At 35.3% G+C, this 27540-nt stretch overlaps 1 protein-coding gene across 6 annotated transcripts in view; it reads right to left on the bottom strand.

The window, feature by feature from the left end:
- ULK4 (unc-51 like kinase 4) overlaps nucleotides 1–27540 on the bottom strand; it is a 231653-nt gene that overhangs the window by 108886 nt on the left and 95227 nt on the right. For all 6 annotated transcript variants that reach the window (XM_038173765.2, XM_027451164.3, XM_072033362.1 and 3 more), the window contains one exon: nucleotides 14308–14356. In XM_038173765.2, the coding sequence (XP_038029693.2) occupies nucleotides 14308–14356 (49 nt within the window). The remainder of the gene's footprint in view (nucleotides 1–14307; nucleotides 14357–27540) is intronic.

Below are 27540 nucleotides of genomic sequence, written 5' to 3'. Positions count from 1 at the left end.
AGTTTTTAAGATATCAACTGCAAGTTTTCTTTAGTTCTCATATAACATGATACAGTGAGCAGCAATATTGTTCCTTATTCACCTTCTACAAGCCTCTCATGGCTACATGTTATCACACTTCCCCCTCAATCATCACCTTCCCAGATTAAAGTGTACATAAGAGTAATTTCTTCTACAGCAGCCTGTCCAAATCTTTGATCTCCTGTGCCTCTTTTCACTTCACTTTTTGCAGTCTCCCATAACCTTCTTTTGAGACAGGAGTCCTGAAATTCACAGATGGATTACCATAGCAGAATGATTTTCTGCACAGCAACGTGCTTCTTTCCCTCACAATACGTAACGTTCAATTTGCTTCTCTGACCAGGACTACTTAATGCTTATTAAGGAGACTGTTTTATTAGGTTGTAGGTTTTTTTCTCATTCCTGAGTGATAACAGCCTACACATCTTGCATCACTGTGTATTGAGAGTCAGACCTGTTGACAGTAGACACATTGCTCAGTGCTTCAGACCACGTACAGGTTTCAGAGTTGCTCTGAAAATGAGTGTAAATTAAACTGAAAGTGAGTAGTACTGGGCATTAGAAAAACTTGTGAGGATTTTAATTACATGGATACTTAGAATATCCTGAAGGTTATGCACAGAACTTCTATTTAAAAAAGCTCAAATCAACGGTGATGAAATAATATATGAATGCTAAAGAGCTTTATGACAACTGTAAAAATAATACAAAACCCTCAAAGAATTTGAAAACTTTGCACTGCAAACTTTTAAAGACTTCAAAATATTTCTCATTTGGAGAAAAAAAGGGGAGAGAATATGACCACCAGTCTTGTGCCTATTCTAGTCTTGGGGCAGTCAATGGTGATAATCAGTTGTGTTCGTGCATGCCTGCTGCTGGTGATGTCCATCATGAAGAAACATAAACTCAATACATTTCTTCCTTAAGTTCCCAAAACTGACAAATTGCTCTGATGATTGAAATGAAATTACCATAAGAATGCCCAGTGAGCACAACAAAAGGTCAAAAACTTTTCTCATTCACAAACACTAATACATTTTTTTCCTGATGGTATGGGCTAGACAGAAGAACTCTCTATAAAATGAAGTAGTATAAAAATTATTTAAAGCTATATGAAAAGATAAAATGGTAACTGAAAGAAATACAATTTCCCTTTTAGGGCAAAAATTCACATCTTTCCCATAGTTTAAAAAAATCTTTTGAACTATGCATGCACTGATTCAAGCTACCCTTACTTCATGTGAAATTGAAACACTTATAAAGACAGGCATTAGTTTACATCTAAGTAGGCTTGTTTTCCATTTCATTTTTGAGCACTCTTCTTATACCTAGGAATGTGGAATAAAACTAGACTGCTACTTCCACTGGAAGTGTTGCCAGATCTTCTACTTTGTAGAAAGAGAGACATGACATTTCAAAATAACACATTGGCTAAGTTCAAACTGCTTTTTTGCATTTAAAATTTTCTTTTTCTAGGGTGCATTTATTAATGGCTTTTGCAGACTGGGTCCTAATGTCCTTATGCAAAACTATTCAACAGGCTTTTTCTCTTGAATGCAAAGTACTTTAAAAAAATGCAAGAAAGATGAACTTTCTTAATTTCATCTTACTGCTTCAAGCAACTTTACACCTTCTTTGTACCTGCAACTTTAAAGTACTTTTTGACATTTATGCTCCTTAACTACCACTGTTTAGTCAAAATGAACACATTTAGTTTTCGTTCAGTAACGTTTGCATTTGTTTTAGTTGTACTTCTGTAAGTTTCCTCCACATGCTCTCAAAACACCTCTTTGTGTTACAAGATATGGTACCACTTCTTGATTTACTTTATGAATAGTGGGTACTTAACATGCTACCTAACAGCAAAGTGCATTTTAAAAAGGAGCAACATACAACAGTGCTGCAAAGCACTCTGTTGAGTACAGTAATTTAGAAATGTGGTGGTGAGGAGAGAAGGAGGAGAGATAAGAGGAATTTACAAAGTCAATCTGCTTCCACATTCATGTGGTTTTATAGCTTTCTACAACTCATCTGAACACTTTTACCATGAAAAATAATACAACTGATAGAGGAAAAAATGCATAGCATTAGATACTAAATAAAAGCGCTCTGCAAATATTAAGAATCACAGCTTAGAGTGACACAGATACAGAGTGACTCCAAATACTGCTATGATTTGTTGCTTCCCCATAACTGTGTCTGCTTACAGGACTACCTTAATACATGCTGCACTTCAAGAATCAATCCTTCTTCTGACTTCCAGGGAGAACTCAACACTTGGAGTTTCTGCATTTGTGTATCACCAACAAGCACAAGGAAAATAGTTCATTAAAGACCATTACAAAAGTACTTTAGTTTGGATGAGATGTACACACCGAAGAGTACCCTCCTGAATATGAAAATCCATTGTTATTTGCTGAATTAACCAAGATCAAGCAAATGAAGCCATGTTATATTAGGGGTCAACATGAACAGACATCAGAAATGGTTAAATTTGAAGCTATATGTAAGCAAAGTAAGTTATACCAGAAAATGATGTGCATGCAAATCTTACACATCCCTCACTCCTTACCCAGATGCTGAAGGACATAACAAATGTCTCTTGGCCAGAGATATATTGCAAGGTCAAAGCAGTCTGGAACTTGTGAGATATGCCATACATGATTTTTCAAAATGGTCTAAAGCCAGGAATAGAGTTGCATGTTTCTAGCATTAGACATATTAAAAAATAAGAAAATATACACTGCAAGAGCCCAGTGAGAGATTTCGTGCACATCAGACACATGAAATCAGCTAGCTTGTTGAAAGAACTTCTGCTAAAATAGTAACAGAATTGCAGGTCATTTCTGCACTGCAACGTTTAACTTCAACTGATGGAGATAAACCCAAATACCAAAGAAACTAAGCACATCTATCCGGAAAACAGACACTGCTTTCCAGCGTTCAACAAGTCTAACAATACAGAAAACTTAGAGGCATACAATAGAGAAGGTTGGCATTTCAGTAAAACAATACGTATTACGTTAAATTTCTCTCTTAATGCTTGACTTGAAGAAAGCGTTTGACAGAAGAAAAAACTACCAAACAAAACCCACAAGTACACCTGAAAGCCCACAGAATGAAAGGCTTTAACTCCTTAAATATTTTTGCCACCTTTGCCTATGCTAGTAAATGTACACCAGAAACTGGTAATCTAGAACATCTGTACTGATTTCCAGTACCTACAAAGATGTTATATTTTATTTAAACTGACAAAACAGTATTAGATTATGTAAAGATCATTACCAGTAATCCTTTCAATTTTTTTCACATACCAATGATAGCATCAAAGAAAAAATATGACAAAAATCTACTGTATCTGTGTATATTTTCAAAAGCAGAGACTCAAAGGTTTAAAGCTGACATGACACTTGAGATTATTAAAAGAAATCCCAACAGAATTTAATTGTTGGACTACAAAGAACCTGTACTTGAATTTCAAGAGCCAACACACTGCTGCAGAGCAAAACCTATTGTGTAGTGCTGTGTGCTGTATGGCAGGGTGGTGTGTGTGTTGCCATGATATTAAAAAGAAAACAAAAAAAAAAGAAAAGTTCGATGAATCGTGAAGCCTCTGTCTATGGATCAAATACAAACTATTTAATTAATCATGTTACTCCCACAGAATTTTATTTTACTCATGTGATTACAGACCCAAGCAGGCAATTTGGATCTGCCCATTATTATGCTAATTAGGCCCAAATCTTTGTGTTCAAGTTTAGAATTGCTCTGCTTTAGCACACTTCTATGCAATCAAAGCAATTCCTTGAGACAGAAATATATGTATGTGCATATATGTGCACTCATTGAAGACTTCTAACTCAACAATTAAATCTCGGACCTGTACCAGACCTGACCAACACATACTTAACTGCTGTGGCATAGTAAAGTAAGAACACTACAGAAAACATACTTAATGCTGCAAACTCACATAGCTCATTTTTGAAGAAAAATATTTTGTAAGTCATACATTAAAAAGAAATTTTAAAGGTATTTAAAATTCTTCTCTGAACACAGTATGCAAACTACAAATTCCTAAACATTCAGGTTAGTTTTCCAACTTTTATCTGGTGCAAAGCTGAAATCAGCATGTTCTCTTAAAGGTCAGAGCTATACACCGTTTAAGTAAAAATAGAATCATTACAAAACTATTACCTCTTTGGCCCTAAATTCTCTATATTTAAATATTTAAATTACCCAATCACAAATTGGGTAGTTAGTGATTAGTTAAGAATTTGCTCAGAACACCATTCAAAACAACTCATATGAAAGGTACCTTTCAAAATATCCACGAGTATTGTCAGACAAAACAAGTTTCCAAAAACATTCACTGACTTGATACATCCACCCACCTAGCCCTGCCCTACATCCTGTCTTGGATTTGATTCACTGAAGAACACCTTTGTGTGGTATAAGATTCAGTTGGCTCACATAAGGCAGAATTGGGAACACAGCCAAACTGGCTGAACACACTTTGCCACTTCAGTGAGTCTACATCGCTTACTTGAAGGTCAAAGCACACAGGAATTAGGAAATGGGAAATTCATGAGGAGCTCAGAAACCTAAGCTCACCTAGGAGACTACTGACTTGGATCCTAACGCAGAGGAGTTAACAGAAATAATTATGGGTAGGAAAGAGTGAACGGTGGATACCATGCTAGGAGATGTAGGGTAGTTTTCATTTGCTTTCTCGTTTGTTTTAGGAGAACGGACTGGATTGTGCAAATCAGCTCACTGAATGACACATAGTTAAAGGCACTCTTGGAGTTCTTCAGTCTGAACCCCTGCTCAGGGATCTCTAAAGGGATCGTGGGGTTCTGTATTCCATGCTGTAACACGGGACACATCTTAGGGTTACAGTTAGTTCTTAACAGACTATGAAAAGAGTTTAAAGTATGGAATTGCCATCCATCCCTATAACACAGGGCTGTTGGCCCAACCAGCAGCATCACAGTTACTACAGCGGAACCAAAAAGACCAGAGGTCTTAGCTGGGCTATGCAAGTCCTTTTTGAAGCTCTTCCAGGACATGTTCTTGGGGCAGTCGGAGCAATAAAGAGCATCTGCCCACACAAGGCACAGCAGTGATTGCTATTCTGCAACATTTTTTCATTGAAATGCATTCTAGAAATAGCAGTAATCAAACTATTTTTGCAAATCATAGGCCTACACACACCTGTCTGTGATTTCCCTCCCCGTATGGTACAGCTAGCTTTACAACCTTGTTAAAGGCCTTTATATATTCATGTTTATTATCCATAAAAAAATTTGCCTTTCTGGGACATGATAAAAAACCACACATGAATATTGTTTATCCTTGAGTTTTCTTATACCAGCTAGCACTGAAAATAAAATAAAAAAATAGCTATGTAGCATGCACGCTAAAATATTAGTGCCTAACAATTTCTTTAAGATGCAAATAGCAGAATTCCTTTCCCATAAAAGAACACAATGCTGTCAGAAATGCTGTGGACTTGATTTTTTTCTCAGAAATGAAGCTTCAGGTGACTTTGTAAGTAACTATTCCATTTCCTAGCAGGATTAATAGCTCAAAATAAATTTCCAGATAAGAAAGAGAGTGATAGAGGGATATGTGTTAGTAATAGGCTTTCCTTTTTAAAAGCCATTTTATTATCCACAATATTAATTTGTAATATTAAAATGATTTGAAGGATAGCTCTGCTTCCCATCACTTATTTTAATTCCACCACCAAACCTATGGTGACAGATCCACAGACATGCAGCTATAGCATAGATCACTCACATTTATTTAGAATTCCTAGTGCTTTTCCTAACAAAATCTGAATACCTTCTAAGCTCTAATGAATCATAACTACATTCCTGTGATGTGCACTTCTAGTTTATACATAACATTACAATAAGAAAAGATGAATTGAAGAATGACACTTGAATAAGGTCCAGCTGGGACAGGCCTAGTTTCAGAATGATGAGCACCAATTTCTGACAGTTCTGTGAGAGAAAATGTCTTCACTGAGCACACAAAGGACAGAAGCACACTACTGACATCTGAAAAAGAAGGTTTATACAATTTGCCCAGGGTATAGAAGAAATAAGGATTAGCAACGGGAACAAGAAACAGTTCCCCTAATTCTCTCAGTACTCTGCTTACAAGCCCCTTCTTCTTCCCACTAACCAAGTACCTCAGGTAAAAGAAAAGCACTGAAAACACATTTTTCTCAAATTTTGTCTTTTATCACAAATACACATTTAACTACTACTTAGAAAGTGAAAGAGGGCTTATAAAAGACACAGTGACTTTTTACAAAGGCAGATAGCAATATGACAAGGTGGGAACAATTTTAAACTAAAAGAGGGGAGATTTAGGTTAGATGTTAGGAGGAAATTTCTTATTCTGAGGGTGGTGAGGCACTGGCACAGGCTGCCCAGAGAAGCTGTGGATGCCCCATTCCTGTAGGTGTTCAAGCCCAGGCTGGATAGGGGTTTGGGCAACCTGGTCTGGTGGGAGGTGTCCCTGTCTATGGCAAGGGGGTTGGAACTGGGTGGTCTTTAAGGTCCCTTCCAACCCAAACCATTCTAAGATTCTATAAAAATCTATTTGACTCAAGCAACTCTACACGAACAGCTAAAAATCGGCTCCTAATACCACTTGGAAAAAAGAAACAAAACCTTGACAAACAGCAACAGTTCTCTCAGGGTCATGGAGAGAAAGTAAATCATTCCAGTTCTGTTTAAAGTTAGCATTTTTTAAAGGGAACCTTTTAGAAAGTTTTCAAAGTTGTACACGCAGAGGCTTTGGTTATCCAGTATTTCTTTCACTATCCCAAGCTCACGATCTGCATAAAAGGAACAAAAAAGCAGTGGCACACGTCACCTAGGGAATGTATAAGGCACCTCTCAAAAGGAGAAGCATGTTGTTGCCATTTGGTACCCGAGTCCTCAGGGTATGTTAGAATCACGTCTAACACTCCAGCTCCAGTCCCTTCCATGAGGTTTCTTCAAACTACATTGGTCTTCTACAAGTATGGGAGGACACCCACACAACAGCTGTGAAGACATCCTCTGCCTTGAACTAGCTAGGGGACCCAAGGCAGCATGGCTGTATCAGCAAACTGCCCGTGGATTGATTAAGCTTTGGGACAAGGCTTCACATGTTCTCAGCCCTCTCTTGCTGCACCCCCATTACCACTGTCAGCTAAGCTTCTGGCTCAAGGGTAGGTGCAGATGGCTTTGTGAATTGCTGCCACACGACTGCAGCACAGATAAGCCTGAAGCTTCTTGGTTATAGAAAACATGTTGAAAGTCCAGCAAAAGTTACAGTATTTAAGAGCCAAATCTTGCTCCTCTTAACGTTCACAGACAAATGCTTACGCAAAGGAAACTTTTCTTGACCTTTTTATTGCTTACCCATATGTAGAAACACTGCTATCATCTAACAGTATCAGGGAAAAAAAATTATACCAGGGATTCTCATTATTAACCACAGTCAGAAATGGCCTTTATACCAGGCATTTTGGCTTATAGCAGTTCCATTGCCATGACTCAAGCAAGAAATAAAACTGCTAAGAGTTCATGATGTGCACAGCATTAGTAGAGAAACATTGACTATAGCAGATTAAGAACCTGACTCAATACTAATCAAATAGTTACAGATGTGTAGACATATAAACACTTCCCCAGAAACTACTGATAGAAAGATTACCAAAAAAGTACAAAAAAAAATATTTTTCTGAAGAACCATTTTTATAGTAACCTGTACTGAACCCTTACTTTACTGTCACTGTACTGAATGGTGACATGAAATTTCAACATATTGGTAAGAAATGTTTGTTTGGAGACATTATACCATGCTCATTGTTGAAGTGTTCTTTACATGTACATTATATTTATTTTCTTTAAACTGCACCTCATCATTTTTCTCACTGAAAACAGGTAACTACTGAGATGGTCTAACACTTTCTCACTGATTTCCCTTCATCGTTGGATAGAAATTACTTTGAAAATAAGCAATTATTTTGCTTTATAAACAATCCATTAAAACAGGATTTCTGTATTTTCAGTTTCAGAAATCCTCACAGATGACATGAAATCTATTTCTGGCCTGTCACTGCAGTTTTACACACAATGCCACAGCACAGAATTTGGCTATATAATCTAGCAGATTGTAGGCAAAGCATATGCTTCACAAATACAAAAATAAATTAAGGATAAACTTAAAGTTTCTAAATATAACTAAAGCTTATCCTGTAGAAGCCACAAAATCACTCTTAGAATCTAACTTCAGTTACCTTATAAATGCAGATTTTCCATCAAAGCAGAAATGAGCAGATGAAGTACACCAAAATGTGCTGCTGTGCATTTCACAATTTGTTATAACAGCATGGAATATACAATCAGAAACAGGAATACCCCACAGAAATCGATTAAAATTATTTTATTCAAATAAATACTATTTCCTGTTCTGTAAAACAAACGTTGTCTAACTATTCCCAGATATCTTTGTATTTCTTCTTTTAAATAAAAGGCTGGGGTTAAATTAAGTACTGAATATGGCTGCAGACTGGAGTGAAATGTCTATAGGTACCACTTACTACCAGTATCGATCTTCTCATGCAAGCACCGAACTTAGAAAGAGATTTTAGTTCATTTACAGCCTAGAGGGTCAACTGCCTATTCACACAAAGTGCTCGAACTTACATTATTTGCCCTATTTGCTATCCCAACTTTTTCCAGCAGATGATTTTGGCAGCATAAATGCAGAATATAAGCAGTCTCCAACTCTTCAAGTATCCAACCCAGATGATCCACAAGTACTTGCAACAGTAAGAAGCAAGCTAATTCTTTTAGACCACCACCACGGCAAGCACCAAGCTAGACTAAAAGGTGGTTAGTTTATCAGATAGAAGTAAATTAATGCTTCAGCTTTTGCAATATCCTCTTGAGCACAGGTTTACTGCAATCTATCAAAAACATGAACAATATATGATCTTCAAGTTTAAGATTAATTCTGTAATTAAACTTTTTAAAATGAGCTCAGAGCAAAATAGAGACAGCATAAAACCAAATCTTAAACCCAAAGACAACTAAGAAAAAATAAAAATATGGGAATGACTACAAAAAGAAATATACTCAACATTTCTGTAATATTTCCACTATATTTAAAGAAAAATAAATTAAAAATTGACATTTTTAATTCCAATAACTTCAAAAAATTTAAAGAAAATTTTTAATGAAGATGTGGACTAATTAATACCACGTTCTGTTAAAAAGTTCTGACACAAATATCCATACCATTAGGTGATGGTATTTAATAACACATACCATTTACAAACACAGTAACTTTCAATCTTACTAAAAAGTAAATTTTATTAAAAGGATATATATGTCTTTAAATCCATGTTGCCACACTTTTCATGGGATCACTCAACTTTAAACTACAGAACATTGCAAAAAACATTTGACAGCAGAAGCTGAAGTCTGTGAGATGTTGGTGTATTAAAGCTTACATGGGAAATCTTAATAGGACAACTTAATAGGACAAGCAGAGAATTAACTACAGGGCTTTTAAAAGAGGATAGCACTGAGTTTCTAATCACAAGCATCATTAGCTTTAGTTTTAAAATTTATCAACAGAAAAATAGAATTTCACCAACCACAGAATTTCTTTTCTATGCCATAGCTTAGATTCAGATAGTCCTAAAGAAAAGCCATGAAGTATTTATGATGTGTGCAGAGTTCCCCCCAAACAGAGGATAAAAGCCACTCAAAAAAAAGTAACACAGCATACAAAATAACATATATGACAACTTTACTTTTAGCTACTTCACAAAATACTGTTAGTAGTCTAAAATACAAATACATGTTAGAAATATTAAAGAACATTTCCACTTCTATTACCAACCTCACTGTAACAATATACTATATTAAAAAATAGCATTTTGTGTATAATATACTGATATGTCGTATAATCATAGGTTTGACATAGTGAAATATATAATATTAGAAGCAGAATATTAAGGGTGCAGCAGAAAAAAAGGCAAAGTATAATATGAAATATATTGCACAGTAACCTTTTCTGCTGCAATCTCTTCTACTTCATCAACAACAGCATTTTCTATTTCTATCTTACACCAACTCAACTTTTGGCATCATTTACAACATCATGGAACTTGGCACTTTATTTTTAATCTCGTTACTAAGAGGAGTTTGCTTCATTTAAATTTTGCACGTTACAATGCCAACCTTCTTTATGTTTTTCGATCCCATGCTGTTCTGAATACAGTCATACTGTGAATCCACCTTCCTTTTTGTGGACATGAAAACTCACACAGATATATATCACTACATCCTCACTGATCTCCATCAGATGTTACAGCATGATAAACACCTACTCATAGTGCAGTCATACCTTCCCATTGCTTTGTAGAAATACCCATAATCTACCAAACAGCTTGTGCTAGGATCTGGGATCAGGGTAATGATGAAACTACTTTGTATTCAAGGTATGATGTGAAATTCCCCTCTGAAGTTTTGCAACAAAGCACTGTAAACAGGTCTTCCACATATTTACAAAGTACACTATCAATCTGCATTTACTGAAATTAACTGAAATGATAAATAAACGTTGAGGGTTTCTCAGGGGAATGGCAACTGAATTTAAAGCCTCCTACTAACATATCAGTAACTAAAATCTAGTTCAGGTGAATGAAACTGATAGCTGTTCTCTTAGAACAACTTTTTAGGTAGACTGTAACAGCCTTTTTCACTCATTCAGTGCCTTTTTTTCCTTTTTTATTTTTTGGCAACTGTAACATTTACAGAGAGGCAGTCATAAACAGTCACATTAACATATACATTTGGTGCAATTCAACAGAATTCATTGATTGAACATGTCTAGACACACGGGACAGGATAAGAAATTTCAGCTCTCGGGGTTAAGTGTTAGACCACAATACAGGGTCAGCAGTATGCAGTGCTGCAACTCTACAGCAATGAACAGTGAGAAGCAGTCACATTAAAACCTATTTCCTGTGAAGTGCCCAGTATCTGCAAGCCATCATGTCTCCACTGCTCTGAGAGATACATTAAAGCCAGTATATTCAATCCTGCTTTCACTGTAGTGCAGACAGTCCAGAAATGAAGTCTGCTCCTGGAGACACTTTCCAATTCTGAGCCCAAACTATTTCCTTTCAGATCCTAGAAGAGTCACTGTCCGGTCAGTAGCACTGCTGGTAGTAACATAAATTGCACTTAAGGATGCATAGAAAATACACTGGGCATTTGGTCTCTGCATAAAAAAAATTGTGAAATACTAATGACACTCCTTGAACTTGACAGTAATCGCTCTATATTAATTTACTGAGCATGTACCTACAAAGTAATGTATTGACTCTGAAGTATGATTTAAAATCAGTAGTTTAGAGTCTGATAAAATTCTGGGTACAATACCACACAGCTCCATGTTACTGATCTGTCCTGTTTCTTGAAAATCAATTGAAGTATAAACCTGAGTATGGACTAGTTAATGGATGATACTGGAAAGCAAATGATATGTAGCTCCTTTCACTCACACAACCATTAAAATACTTTCAGAAACCTATAATGATGGGCTTTTCTAATTCACTCTGCCCTTGAGGAAAAATAGCCTATGACTAATCATTCCAGGGTATTCTTCAGGCCCTATAATAAAATCACCTTTAGTGCAGACCATTATTACACACTTCTGGCATTCACCAAATTTCTCTTCACCTTCTCTTTTTGAAAATGCTCAACCTGGCAAAGACTAGATTTTCTTAACTGTTTTTAAAGATATTTACATTAGCACCATCAGTCCCATAAATGCAGACGTTTAGCACTTACATGTACCGTGAACACAAAGGAGTGGAACGAGTGAACGCACAGAAGTGAGTTCTCATGCATAAAATTTTCCACCTTCCTGTAAACTGTTTACTGAATCCCAGTGAAAACTCCTTCCAAAGCCTTAGCATTCCTACTTCTCAAATTCTCATTCCTCTTATCTGCAGCATCCTTCCATCTGTTTGCTTGACCCTGCTGGTAAGAGTTGCTCCTACTCATGTGGCTCCAATATCCAAATAGACAAGTCCCCTGATTCATCCTGGCTCCTGAGCCTTCCCAATTGCCTAACATTCTTTTGCGGAATTCACTCTTCTGCAGGGAGACCAAGGGAACAGCAAGGAGGCTAGCACTCCCATTTAGGGAGTCTCACATCCCTCAAGCCAACCAAGACCACAGCTGATAGCCAGGATACTGTTAGAGCTTGATACATGGCAGTTGAAGCCACTAAACATGTCCTTCCCAGACAAAGCACGTTGAAAATGGATTATTTTTTTTTCCTTCCTGAAAGTTATAAACCTTTTATGGTTAGAATTGTGAGGGTAAGTTCCAAGATAGCTACATAGGTTGAAGAGAGCTGTGAAACAGCCACAGACCACCAGTCACACACAATTTCCATCTTAGCTGCCTTTTACTCACTAAAAGCTGTTTCTAGAACTCATGACATCAAACCGTGTACAGGAAGATCAGGAGGGACTATTTACAACTGACTCCAACTTAACTTGTACTACATTTACATGGTATGATGCACATACTTTTTAAATACTGTGCCTATAGGTAAGTTATAACAAGTTCTTCAAGATTTGGGAAGATTTCTAGAAATCATTTGTTAAACATTCTCAAATATCCAAAAATAATATATAAATACATATGCACTTTTCCAGTGGTTAACTTTCAAGACACCAGCACCTGAAGAAGTTTCAAACATTAACTTGATATTTGAGGATATTACCATAAACACTTGACTTTCATATTTCGTCGTGTTTCTCTTTTGTTACCACGTATAAGCAGTAGTAATCCCAGGTCAAAACCATGAAACACTGTGAAGTGTCGCTTTTACTGTTCAGGTTTGTCACAATAAGATCTTTTCAGACTTGTATGAATATGTACACAAAATACCATAAAGGTTGTGTTCTGTAAACTACTGCAAAAACCTGTCATCGCTGAAGAGGTCACTTCAATAAAAAAGGCTTATCTGATTATGTGGTAATAAAGAGATTTAAGATAGGCAGTGAAATAAATCACTGCAAAGGATTAGAGAAAATTCACATATTTAAACCTAAGAAAGGAAAGGAAAAGATGATTCATAATCACATTTAAGAACATCTACCTGGAGTAGGACTGAATTTCAGAATGGTGCAATAGCAAGCATGCAATCTGCCTACACTGCATAAGTTATTCATATGCAGTATTCATCAGGAGCATGCTTACTTTACAGAACACTTACCTGACACAAGATCATGAACAAACAGGTTGAAAAAAATAAAAGATTTTGCAAAATATCAATGACAAGACTAGTGGATAGCGCAGAACCCAACTTCCAAACTATCCTGCAGATTTTTATTTTATGTTAATACACTTGGGCCTTCAGTAAAGCTGGGGAGGGACTCTGTCAGGGAGTGTAGGGATAGGACAAGGGGTAATGGATTTAAACTAAAAGAGGGTAGATTTAGATTAGATTTAAGGAAGACATTCTTCCTTATAGTGCAGGTGAGGCCCTGGCACAGGCTGTCCAGAAAAGCTGTGGATGCCCCATCCCTGGAGGTGTTCAAGGCCAGGCTGGATGGGGCTTTGGGCAACCTGGTCCTGTGGGAGGTGTCCCTACCCATGGCAGGGGGGTTGGAATTAGATGATCTTCAAGGTCCCTTCCAACCCAAAGCATTCTGTGATTCTATGATTTTTTCATAAGTGGCAGATCCAAATTAGGGAAGGAAATTCAGCACGTTACTACAAAAAATCATATCCATGACATTTTACATTGAAAGAAATTCTAAAAGCTAACAGGGGTGGTTTGCATTATCGTAACGAAACTCTGGTTTGATGCTACTACATAAGCACAGGTTGCTCTGCATTTGTTGCTTGAGTTGGGCAAATACATGGTTCTAATTAAGGATCAAGCTCATTAATTCTATTTTTCAGATTCTTATTTTGTTCAAAAAAGAAAAAATATTTATAAAAGCAAGTTTTATATAGGCATATATAAATACAGGCAGATAAATACAGGAGAACAACATACATGCCCACTTACACTATATTATTTTGTATTTATAGACTGTTCACTTTATCAACAACTTACAACATGCCTTAATAAATTTGCTTAATATTTTTACATGATTTGAGAGATATTGTACATATTTATTAGTTAAGATATATTACATATATTTATTAGTGTATGTATATATAAAAAAGTTCTTACCAAAATGACTTGGAAAAGAGCTGGAAAAAGATGGTTTTCTTCCACAAAGCTGTAAAAAACATATTTTAAGATTTATTTTCAAAGAGAATAAGTAAATTCTTATTTAATACACTGAACTCATAAAAGGAGCAGAGCAGTAGAATAGTAGTTACCAAAATCCATGACCCAGAACCTCAGCCTTTGACTAGCTTTTAACAAAAATGAGCTCCACTTCAGCTATTAAATAGAAACAGCAATGTAACACTGCTTTGGAAATTACTTCTAGGTCTGCTTCACTGATGCAATGCAAGTGAGTGGAACAGTAAGTAAATTAGTATTTTTAAATGACAGAAAATAATTAAAATTCAGAAATACAATACTATACAGACTATGAAACAGTCAACATGCACCACAAACTAATTTGAATTAATAGGCTTACAACACACAGAGTGAAATTATAAATAAGCTGTGTTGTTTTTTAAAGCATGCTACATTAACTAACTTCTTGGGTTGAAAATATTAATGTATGGTATATTTGCAGCCACTTCTCTCAAAAGTATTGAGGAGTGGTTACCAAAAAGAATTTACTTATATCTTCCTGGATTTTAAAATCAGATATAAATCATTATATTTATAAATATTTATAAGAAGAATATTCTCAAAAGACAACAATACATTAAGGCAACCTCTTCTCTTAGATCTCCAAAAGCTTTAAATTTATTAATAAAACACGTGTGCATCTCTGTCACAAACACTGTGATGACAACTGAATTATATTTTTACATACCCTTTTCCATAGTACTCTGCCTAATTTGAGGAATGAGTCTTTTCCTTAGACGTACACTACATGCCCACTCATCAAACACCACAGCGAACACACGATTGTTTGAAACATTTCTTTTATCTTTACACAATTACTAAAACACTTCATGAACAAGAAGCAGATTTAGCACTGCGATACAGCTGAAAATGCAAGCTTGTATTATAAAGTCTGTGTAGTAAATGCAACATTCAAACAGAGTATTACTGTGTGCTTAACGTGAGACAGATGTTTTTACATGCTTCTTCTAGGAAGCTGACATACAATAAACTACATAATTATTTTGTAAGTATTATGTCAGTTAAAGACAGAAAATTGTATCATATAGTTCTCTGAATAAACAGGAGATTCATTTGACTAAAATAAGCACTCAACTTGATCTTTGAAACTTTACCATGTAATACCCTATACTGGCTTCCAGTACAACAATAATCAGATTAGTTCTGTTTGGCAAACTATTTGTTAAGAAGAATCCATACATTCCTAAAGTCGTGTTTCCAGTTAAAAGCCCTTACTCATGTCTGGTAAGAAAACAGAAGGTATTGTTTTCATGAATAGTGTAAGCTAAAGCACTAGACTGAGGCATTGAGGCAACTAAAAGGAATTGCACATTCTCTTCTACCAACTTAATGAGAAAATTGAAAGGAAAATAGAACAAACATCCAAGGGTCATAAAATTATAAGATGTAATCTCCCTTGTCAGAGTCCTAATTAATCATACATGTATTTGCTGAAATCATGTATGTAAAGGAAATATAAAAGGAAATAAAGAATAAAAGGGATGATAGAATAACTTTATTTGTGAGGAACTGAGAATTACTTAGGAGTCAAATATGTGCATTAGGTATAAATAATGGTTTTCTATTTCATTTTGTTTTGCCATTTCTCTGACTCTTACCATTCACCTCAATAGAGTAACAATGATTTTGTAGTTTAACCCAATAGGCAGCTCACCACCATACAGCTGCTCATACACTCCCCCCACAAGGGATGGGGAAGACAATCAGAAGAGTAAAAGTGAGAAGACTCCTGGGTTGAAATAAAGACAATTTACTAGGTAAAGCAAAAGCGATGCATGCAATCAAAGCAAAACAAGGAACTAATTTGCTGCTTCTTTAACAACTAAAAGATAGGTGTGTTATCAGCATTATTCTCATCTTAAATTCAGAACAGAGCATCATGTCTCTTCAAAGTCTCTACAGTCTCTACAAAGAAAATAAATTATATCCCAGCCAAAACCAGTACAGACAACCATACAGAATCTATATGAAGTCAGGGTGGGGAGGCGCATTTAACGTAATATATGATGTATTATATCAGGGATATGGTTTAGTGGGGCCTGTTAGTGTTAGGTCACAGGTTGGACTCGATGATCTTGAGGTCTCTTCCAACCTAGAAATTCTGTGATTCTGTGATAACACTGGTACATGGGCCTAGAGACAAATAAAACACAACTACCAAATCGGTCAAAACATAACGAATCAATATAATTGTATGCACAATTGTAAGCATATGAATATGCTTAATGTAGCTAAGAAACAGCCTTGTTCAACCAAATGTGTTCAATTTCTCTTGCACACACAGATGTGTAGTATACAAGTTACTCCTAGCAGACAATGTAACATTCTGACAGAGAATGAAGAGTTTATATGAGGAAAATAAGATAATTATTTCCAAGATAAAAAGCCTGAATTAAAGGACAATTTCTGTTCTAACTAAGTGGATGGAAAACATACCCATACACAAGGGAAATCCCAACAAGTTCTCAATACAGGTTAGAAGCGCTTTAAAGCTATTTACCCCTGTGCTAGCTGACAAACCCCAGAAGACTGGTGCAGCAACTTGGACCCAGCCAGGTCATAGAAGAGTCACAGGTCAGCAGACAGGAAGACTTGTTATATGCATGGTTCGTTTTCCAGGGCCAAATCTGCTGAGTTAAAAGCTTAGACCATGCTGGTAATACAGAATTTTGCTGATGTGGGTATATTAATCCTGGATGTCGAAAAGGTCATTTTAAACACCAACTCCCAAAAAGAGCAACCAGTGTAATTGCAATCATAATGACAAAATGAAGTTTTGCCAATGCAAACTAACTTATGCTTAAAGCATATTGGAATTACTTACACTAGCAAGAGCTGCCTGCTTTACTACATAAGCAACATTTAAACTTAGTACACATTGACAGTAAAACACAATTAAAAGAATATATAAGCAATCTTTGTTTAGGCAAAAACTAGAAAAACTCTTTGTAATAAATAGCAAATTATGAAGCAATTGGTTTCAAAAAATGTAAGTGCTGATTGTAATAAGTCACATATATTCTGCTGAGATAAGCTAAGAAAAACTGTAGCCAATATGGCCATTCTTAAAGGTCACTGACAAACCTTTATGATTCAAGCAAGAAATAGCTACAGCCTTTAAAGAAAATGATACGTGTAAGTGTGCTAAAGCAAGAAGTCATATCAAGCATATTAAGATATTTCTGTGACAAAACTTAAGACTGATATATTCCAACTTTGCATATATGTGTTCACAAGAGATAGAGTAACGTCATCACATTGTTATCTGACAGTTTTAAAAAGGAAAAGTCTTAAAGTCATGAAAACAGAGCGTAAGACCAACACCTTACTTGTTGGGCATTAAGAATATCTGTACTGGTTTCCTAGGCAGTATCTTACTGAAAATGTGATGGGTAGCACATTCAGTTGTACATGTTTAAGCTGAGTAACATACAAAGTTAAAAACAAAACAAAACAAAAACAACAGACAAACATAAAATATCCTGAGTTGGAAGGGACCCAAAAGGATCATCGAGTCCAACCCCTGCGTCCACACAAGCCACCCAAAAATCAGACCATGTGTCTGAGAGATTCTTGTCAGGTGACTGTGGAGGTTGCTTTCTCAGGAATTACATCAGTGTTGTATCAGAAGTGGCATAATGAAAAGAACATCATGATCACTGCTACTTCATTTTCCACTTGCTTGAAAATATTATTTTGAATGAAATTTGAAATCGATAGAACTTCTGATCTTGTGTCATTGGCAAAGCAATTAGCAAAAGCAAAACAATTTCACTATTTAATTCTTCAATTTAATATTATAACAATTAATTTTTCTTATTTACCTTTCTAACTAAGCACTTCATTAAATTCTCTGCTAAAATACAAACCCAGGAATTCTACATATCCAGATTGCTGTTTTACAGGATTTACCTGTAGATTATATCTATGATGGTAGCTTGTCCCTACATAAAGGAAACAAGGCAAAATTACACTTTAAAAAATGCAAAGCAGTGATTTCTCAAAAACACTGAGATTTTGCACTTTCATTTTTAAAAATCAGAACATTATAGCGTTGTCATAAATATTTAAGCCAGATTGTTAGACTCAGAGTAAACACTGCGAATTAGTCTTTCACTTTTCAATATACAGAATAAATACCTTTTTTAGAAGGACAGCAATGCAACAAAAAAGGCATACCTCTGAATAAAAAACAGAATTTAATATACAAACAAAATTTGATTTTGAGCCTTGACAAATGACTTCAGAATGCATGCTTTTTTTATCCTGATGCATTGCAGTCTGCTGTTGTTCACATTTGTATTTTTTTGTTTAGATCTTTCTCTTGAAAAAAAAAACAGACACACATACAAGTGTGCAAATCTTTACATTATCAAATTGACAATCTGCAATAACGGCTGGAGAATGGACACTCAATGTCCAACACACACATGAGCTTCTGTCACCTCAGCAACATAGGACAGAAAGTCAGAAGGGCTGTCAACTGAAAACTCTTCCATATAGCATATATAGCAAGCAAATTCAGTGATACAAGTTTCTAAGTTTAGAACAAGAAAAGTGTCGGTCATTTAGCATTATGACCACTTGTTTTCCAGAAAGAATCCCTTCTAACAAAAGGCAAGAGCATGCACGTTGTGGAGCATCATCAGTTCTCTGCATTCTGAACAGATTACTGTCATGACAGACTAACAGACAAACTGACACATGACAAGTACAAATTTCCTAACACATCTGAGAACGCAGACAAATAATTTTAGAAACAACTAACCAAAAGGAATATGTTGAAAGCAAACCCTTTCATTTGGCTCACACCTTGGACTCACAGTTCTGTGCTTTTTCCTAACAAGCTAGGACTTTTGAGATTTTCCGCCTGTTAAAAAACAAAATTGTCTGGCTCTCAAAAAACTATTACTAGAACACAAAAAACTATAACTGGAAACAATGCATGGTATACAACCGGTAGAACACAAAAGAAACAAAAAGGAAACAACAACAAAAAAAGCTCCTTCCAATTCTCAGTTTAAAATTAGGAAACTAAATTTGTAAAGGCTTATGAGCAAATGACAACAATTACACTCTACTAACTGTTGAAACCACCTTTCTTTGTCCCACAGTTCTGACTGATTAATTACCAACGTTACTTTCAAATAACACTGATGCCAAAGGAGGGAAAAGACAACAATAATATTTGACTTCTAAGGAATAAGGATACTTTTTGTTCTTAAATGACTTTGTTTTCATAATTTGGTCTAAAATACTATTTTATTGAAGCACATGGACAATATCTACTGTTACATTAAGGAAGTTGGTCTAAAGATCTTGTCCCTTTCAGAATTTGTTTGGTATAAAATGACAACCTAGTAGAATGCTAATTATTCTTATTGTTACCAACTGCAAGGAGAGAGAGTATGGCTGTCCCTCAAAGTCAGAAAGTGTTCCTGATAGAATAGCCTCTCAGGGCCGTTGGTAGCTTGAATAAATTAGAGAAGCATTCAGATAGATTTATTCTTCTTGGTGAATCCCACAGAATAGACCCACCATTGAAGTGGAAAGTTTCAAAGTCATCTCACTGCCACACTTTCATGTCATGCCCTTCAGTAGCTCTCCAAAGGCAAAGAATGATCTTACCATTGATTTTTAAGAAATATTATACCAAGGCACAACTTACAATAGTGTCTACCATAAAATACATCAGGGAGAAGATCTATCAACTTATCTTTAGGGGTCCCAATTATTTCAGAGTCAATTTTCTTGAACAGAGCTATTCTTCAATTCCAGTTCCTAAGCCTTCTCAGCAATTGTAGTTTACATTTCAAATGACCCAGGGGGGCAAGGAGGAAGAAAGGAGTTTTGGCCTTTATGCAGGCAGAAAATTGTCTTGGATGTTGAATAATTGGATTTTTATTTAATGCTTTACTTTTTGTAGTAGACAGAAACAGGAAATAAACACAACAATGAAGACGTCACTCAAAAAGATAAATACTTATATATATCACCTTTATACGTTGTTATTTTAAAGGTCTTTCACAAGTACTGATTAATATTGAAGATGGGAAACATCATGGAAAGACTGACTGGTATTCATAAACACAATGAAACAAGACTTGAGAATTAAAATAAATGTAAAACTCCGCTGTATACCTGAAGTAGAACAGTTCCTTCATACACCATATTTGCTACAACTGTAAACGTATGTGAAATTCAAGGAAAACATTTTTCAAGAAGCAGAATATAACACATATTAACACTTTTTAACACATATCAGCAGTTGAACTGTTAGTAACTTCCACTATGTGGTGAAAGGGGTTTACTTTCAGTCCCAGTGTAAACTCAAAAATTGTCTGTGGCACACATTTATTGGAAAGGTGTCACTGCAATCCCAGTCATTTCGCCAGCAGTCTCAGACAGCTTACTGAGGGAGAACAGAGTTTGCATTTTCAGTTCCTGTTCAGTTTCCAGCCTCAAGATCTATACATGTATTTTTATAGGGATATGCCTTTTTATATGTTTGAAAGCACATGCTGTGCTTTGCTGATTTCCCATTATGTTTTACAATTTTACCCTTCCTTATTTACAAGTGGAACAGAATACCTAGCCAATAAATCCTAAAATAAGTCTATGTTTTAAATATAAAACCATAACACAAAATGATTCTCAGGGAAACAGTAGTTGTAAGAAGTCAAGAAAATTACATTAAATTTAGAAAAAAAGTTAGTAGTGTTATCACTTCACATATTATACACCTACAGTGTGCTATAAAACAAGTAAACTGTATGTTGTAAAAAATTTTGGTAAGAGTAACAGAGTTCACATTATCAGAAAGGAGAGGAATGGGGACCTAAGAGTGATAGAACAATCAATAATTCTGATTGGAAATACATGCAAATCTTGCTTTAAAAAACGTTTCACCAACATGTTCTTGGAATGTCTATAAAAGAAGCACACTTGTTCATAAGCTTACCATATCAGGTGAATTAAAACACAATGAACTTTGAGGGTGGTTAAGTGGTAATGATAATATTTGGTAATCCTACTCATGTACTGACATTCAGGAAAGACACAGTTGAAAACTGTCCATTTCAATTACCATATCTTGCTTTGAAAAGTGATTTTAAGCATTATCCCTCATGAAATTTTTTCATTTTAAAGGATGAAAAAAAAATCTAGGTAAAAGCATTTAAAAAAGTATTTTTTAATAAAAACTAGCTACCTTGCTTCTAGGAGTTCCAGTTATAAAAAATAAAAGAATGAATGCCTAAAATCAGGTTTGCAATATTCAGAACACTGAACAGAGATCTGGCTGATCTAACTGACAGGAAACACTGAAGCCTTAAAAATCCTCCCATCCTCCAGGTTCAGAAATCACCAAACACTTCGGATTCCCAGCCTCATACAGTATTACAATATTCGGTTCTCGTTTTAAAAAGGGTAGTTTTTGTGGTTTTTTGTTTGTTTTGTTTTAAATGTTTACCAATTTTGTCTTCCTTAGAATTGCAACATAGATTCAGGTTCCAACCCCTTCTTTAATCTCAGCCTCTTTTCTTCAGAGAAATCTGGCTATCTAGTAGGCTATGTTCTCCCTACATTGGGTTACATTCCACACTTTCTCTGTGATGCTGTCCTACTTAAAATAAAGGTAATTATAGATTTATCAGACCAGACAGGAAGTATTAACATATGCTTGCCTTTTTCCTTGTCTTCCATGGGAACCTACTGCTGATGGCATTTTAGATTTGCTTCATGCTAAAGACAGTCTGTGACAGAACTGAATTCACCGAAGCCTGAAACTCCAGCTGTACTACCCTGACCAGCTGCCCCTCCTCATTAACTGCTTATTTTTGAATTCCTATTTATAGTCACAACAGCAAAAAATCACTATTTAATGTATAAACAACCAAAAAATTAATGGTATTTTCCCCTTCCGTTTAATGTTTTACATTGAAAGAGCAGATATGAACCTTACAGTATGATATTTTTCAACAATTGACTTAACAACAATAGAAACATCAAATAGTAGCTTCGCATTTCTAAAATTGAGACATTCGGCAACTGATCAGCAACGCCAAAGAGGAAACAAAATTACAGGTTTAAGGTTAATAGTTAATTTCTTTACTCAAGGGAAATTCTAATAAAATGTAACACTAAGGAGTCATGTTTTACATTAAAAATGGAGATTAGTATTGCAGTCAGTACATGACTAAACTATGAGAACTCACTTGCAACAGTGAACTCTGACCATTGCCTTTGATATGAATTACAGTGATGTGTGACTTGACAACAGTGTTATTAGCTGACACACAACTTAACATTTCAAGAGTCTATTTCTGGGTAAGTCTTCCCACCTAGTGTTATTCAATAAAGCAGCATATATGCAAATCTTACACCAAATAACAGAAATTGCAAATATCATATGAATTCTTTGCCGTTTTATATTAGCGTTCTCTCTCTAACAAGAAAATGAAGGTTTTTACAGCTCAGTTTTCACAGATGTGAAACTAGTGTAATCAGAATCAGGTTCAAAATCTACATAAATATTGCCCAAAGTTCTAATAAAAACGTATCATCATCTGACAATCTCTCCCAATCCATCCATATTGTAACTTTCTCACTGATGTTGTACACCTCTAAAGCATAATCATACTGTTCAGCTCAGTTGGACTGGGCCCCGTAGGCTTACCTATTACCAGAAATTCTCCATATTGCCTGGAGAAGATGAGGCTCAGGGGCGACCTTATCGCTCTCTACAGGTACCTTAAAGGAGGCTGTAGATAGGTGGGGGTTGGCCTGTTCTCCCACGTGCCTGGTGACAGGACGAGGGGGAATGGGCTTAAGTTGCGCCAGGGGAGTTTTAGGTTAGATGTTAGGAAGAGCTTCTTTACTGAAAGGGTTGTTAGGCACTGGAACGGGCTGCCCAGGGAGGTGGTGGAGTCACCATCCCTGGAAGTCTTCAAAAGACGTTTAGATGTAGAGCTTAGGGATATGGTTTAGTGGGGACTGTTAGTGTTAGGTTAGAGGTTGGACTCGATGATCTTGAGGTCTCTTCCTAGAAATTCTGTGATTCTGTGATATTATTTTATTCGTATTTATTACAGAAAACAAGAAAACACATAAAAACCAGTTAAATAATTTAGAAACAAATACTTTTTTTTTGTTGTTTTTTTTTAAGCTAGAACTTCAGCCTTAAACTAGGAAATTCAGATGCCTAATGATCAGAACAAAGTGTTTTTAAAGCAATTAGTACAAGCACAGATTAGTCAATTTGCCAGGAAAGGAAAGTGCTAGCCCTCTAGCATAATAGCAAAGAGCATACCATACACAAAGGTAATCTATGGAAAATGCTAACAAGTGCTTGTGAACTAAAAAAAAAAATTCTACCAACATGAACCAATTAAAAGCACTACTCTTTTTAAGCTCTGAACTCTTGAACTCTTTTTTTTTTTTTTTAATTTACTTATTTGAAATGAAGGTATACATATTTGATGGATCATTTCAGAATATACTGAAATGTATATAAATGCTGATGTAAAAACATGATGTATGAGAAAATGATCAACCCATTACCAACAGTGATAATAAATGTGCCATTAAAGGCCTTTAATTGATAATGCATGGGTATGAAAATAACATAAATTAAGTTCAAAAATTGGACCATTCATGATTGATTTTTGGATGATTCCAAAGACATTGTGATAAAGAGTTACTTTAATTAGTCAAGACAATCTCCTGAGGTGTACATGGTCAATCCATCTATCATCATCTCACGTACTAGACCTGTGGCACACAGAAGCAGCTGATAATTTGTTGCAGCATCTTTCTATTTCATTGTCTGCCGCCTCTTCCCCTTTCCTAGAGTGGTGCCTAATGTCTGTCTGGGAAATTTATAGTTGGGACAGGAGGTGGGGAAAGTTCTTCAATTTCCTCCCTTCCTTCAATTCACCATAAATCTAAGAAGGGTCACAACATTATTTTTTAAATGATTTTTTGTCCCTCAGGAAATTACCTTAATAACAGAATACTGTAACGTGTCCTACTCTCATGATTATCATCTGATGCAATATATGACATTTATCTTTTAAGTTTCAGCTCTTGAAGTCGAGTAAGCATGAGCTTTCGCATGCAGAGTCACATAATAAAACAGGGCGCACAGAAATTACTTAGGCCAAGTGACATGGACAGGTGAGAAGTTTACGGCATGCAGCTTTCTACCACTTCTAATAGTTCACTCCTCAGATATTGTCTCCTTTGGAGCTACAGATGAATTGTGAATTTAATTTAGATGTAATTGTGAATTTAAGGTCTTTGACATACCCTAATTTGCCTATAAGTGTTTTAGGTTTTAAAACACCACTGTAAAACTGCAGATCTGAGATACGTGAGCATCGATGCCATCCATAATACAGCTTCAGTACCTGTCCAAACATTGATGACTTTGGGCTACAGGTATGTAATGCTCCTTTAGCTCTCCTCTTACCTCCGCTCTATTTCCCTGCCTTCCTTCCTTGCAAACAAAATTGTCTATTATTCCAGCAATCCATAAAGATCAGACTCCGTAGTTTCAAGTGTATCCATGTCTTCAAATACTATAAGTTTCCAACTACAGACAAGTCAAGTATCTTCATAAAAGAACACACAGCGAAACACGTAGCTACATTTCATAACTTAACAGTCCTGTATCTGAGTAAAATCTTCCAAAACTAATTACCAGGGGAGGAAAGGGAGGAGGATGCAAATTTTCTGTTGTTCAGACATTCACTTCATGAATTAAGCTACACATTTCCTGAATAATGTAGATTTCTTGTTAAAATCATCCATTTCAAAATAGCTAAAGGTAAACTTTGCTATTATTGCATTGGCCTTACCATGCACATTTTTTCTTATCATAAAATATTAAAAACTCTTGAAAAAGCAAGCCAATAGGTTTTTAGAAGATTTGTGACAGAATACTATCAGCAACTCTGAAGGCCAGACAAGCTTTGAATCAAGCATAAAATAGGTAACTGATGGATAAGTTCCGTTCAAAGTTCATCCTTCTAATACCTGACATTTTCTCATTAAATGAATGCTAAGTGAGGGTGTATGACACAGCAGTTGTTGCATGATGTAAAAAGGAAAAAATATATAAAGTAAACATTAGACTCATTTATATTTTATCCCTTTAAGGAGAAAATGAACAACAAAATACTCATCCTCCCCCAAAACAGAGTTTTATTCCTATGGATGCTCATATATTCAGATGTCCAAATACTAAATGTGCTTATTGAAACATATTGAAGTTTTTCTTTCTTTTACAACTCCTGTCTAACACTTACTAGAACTTATGTTTGTGAAAGATCCAATTCTGCAGCAAGTTAATGGGACACAATTAGAATTATCCATTGCTAAATTGAAGAGAAATAGAGTGGAACAGCTCCAGAAATAGAGAATATTATAAACAACCCCAAAAGTGAAGCAATGGCAAATATTACACGGCATTTTTTGTATTTTTACAAATGTTAAATACTTAAGACACTTAAAATATGTATAGCACATTACCAGAATTTTATAAGACATTAGAAATATAATACTTGAATAACTGTACTGCTTTCATGTAGAAAATAGTGTTCAAAATAGCAAAAAAAGATGATTGAAATTTTTTCCTCTGGTGTCACAACAATTTAGCTGACATACAGTGTCTGCTACAAACTAAGAACACAAACATTAGAATGCATCTGTCTCTTTTCAAATGCTAAAGTAAGAACTGTGCAAATGTTGATGCCTCTACTGGGGAGTACATAGGAAGAAACTGAGGAGAACAGAAAGAAGAAAAGAGATAAATTTGAGAAACAAACAAGAAATGTGGTAAGATTAAAGAAGAAAGAAAATAAGAGAAATAATGTATTAGTTTAGCATTTCTAAGAAGAGGCTATATACAAACTAAAATATAGTAGCTCTCACCTTCATCCAAATTCATCTTTTTTAAAATTTTGGAATAAGATTAATAAGTTATTTTTGAAAGATGTGAATGCAATAAGTGAAGCGCTAAATTAATATTTTGCCATTTCACAACAACCTTTTTTGCTACCACCTTTTTTTTTTTTTTTTATTTCAATTAACTCAAAGGAGAAGGTGTTCATCCTTCAAAGCCAGGTATTGTGGATGAAATATAAACTTAGAGAAACCACGGAGACTTGATGAAAAGTGGCCCTCATCACTATCAGCAGTACTAAAATACAGTGGAGTTTTTCCCACAAGGAACAAATTTACTCCTGAAGGATTTTTGTCCAGCGTTACCTACATACTTCCCATCACAATAATCACAGATTCTTTCCCTGTGCATAATTAAATGCAAAAAAGAGCATATGTAATTCTGAGCTACATATGTACTGATATTTTAGTGCTCAAACCAAAATACAATCAGCTGTGACCTACCGTTTATCTGCATTAACCAGCATTTATCTGTTTTCAGCTTTGTTACTTAGCAGTTTGTGAAAATACAAAGATACTATGATTTTTTATCACAGTTTTGATGTATGGGCTAATTTCAGCTAAAGTAATTGGGAAGTCAAAGAATCAGGAAGAAGACAGACCAAGAGACCTGCATAATCTCTTCTCCTTCAGAAATCTAGCCAAACAAATTATTCAGTGAAAGTAAAGAAAGCCAGCAAGACACAGGAGAAATGGGATGATTATAGATGTGTAATGAATACATAAGATTCTTCAAATAAAGAGAATTCATTAGGCAGAAGAAGAGCAGTACAATAATATCCAGTGTTCTAGTTACAGAAATATTTTATTGTAATGCTTGAAGAATTAGAATCTCTGTAGGTTAACACTAAAAATAGAAAGCTGTACTGTATGCATAAAAGTCTGCAGTAGCATATACATACAGATCGTAAACAATAAAAACTATATACATATAAATACAATTAAATATCACTCACTGTATTCAAACTGCTTAAAATCTCAAGCCACTCAATTTTCTAGTTCATTTTTAGTCTAGTGAGTATATCAAAATAACGCTGTAAAAGATGAAAAGACAATGTTTTCATCTTTTGCAAGATCAATGGGAGAAAAAATTAAATTTCTTTTTAGATATATATGTATTGTAGTTATATATATGTAAATATATATTTACATATTAAAATAATTTCTATA

The sequence above is a fragment of the Anas platyrhynchos genome, chromosome 2 (assembly GCF_047663525.1).
Source record: "Anas platyrhynchos isolate ZD024472 breed Pekin duck chromosome 2, IASCAAS_PekinDuck_T2T, whole genome shotgun sequence".
In the NCBI taxonomy this organism is placed as follows: domain Eukaryota; kingdom Metazoa; phylum Chordata; class Aves; order Anseriformes; family Anatidae; genus Anas; species Anas platyrhynchos.
The sequence above is the reverse complement of the archived record's forward strand: the minus strand, read 5'-3'. Positions and strand labels throughout refer to the sequence as shown.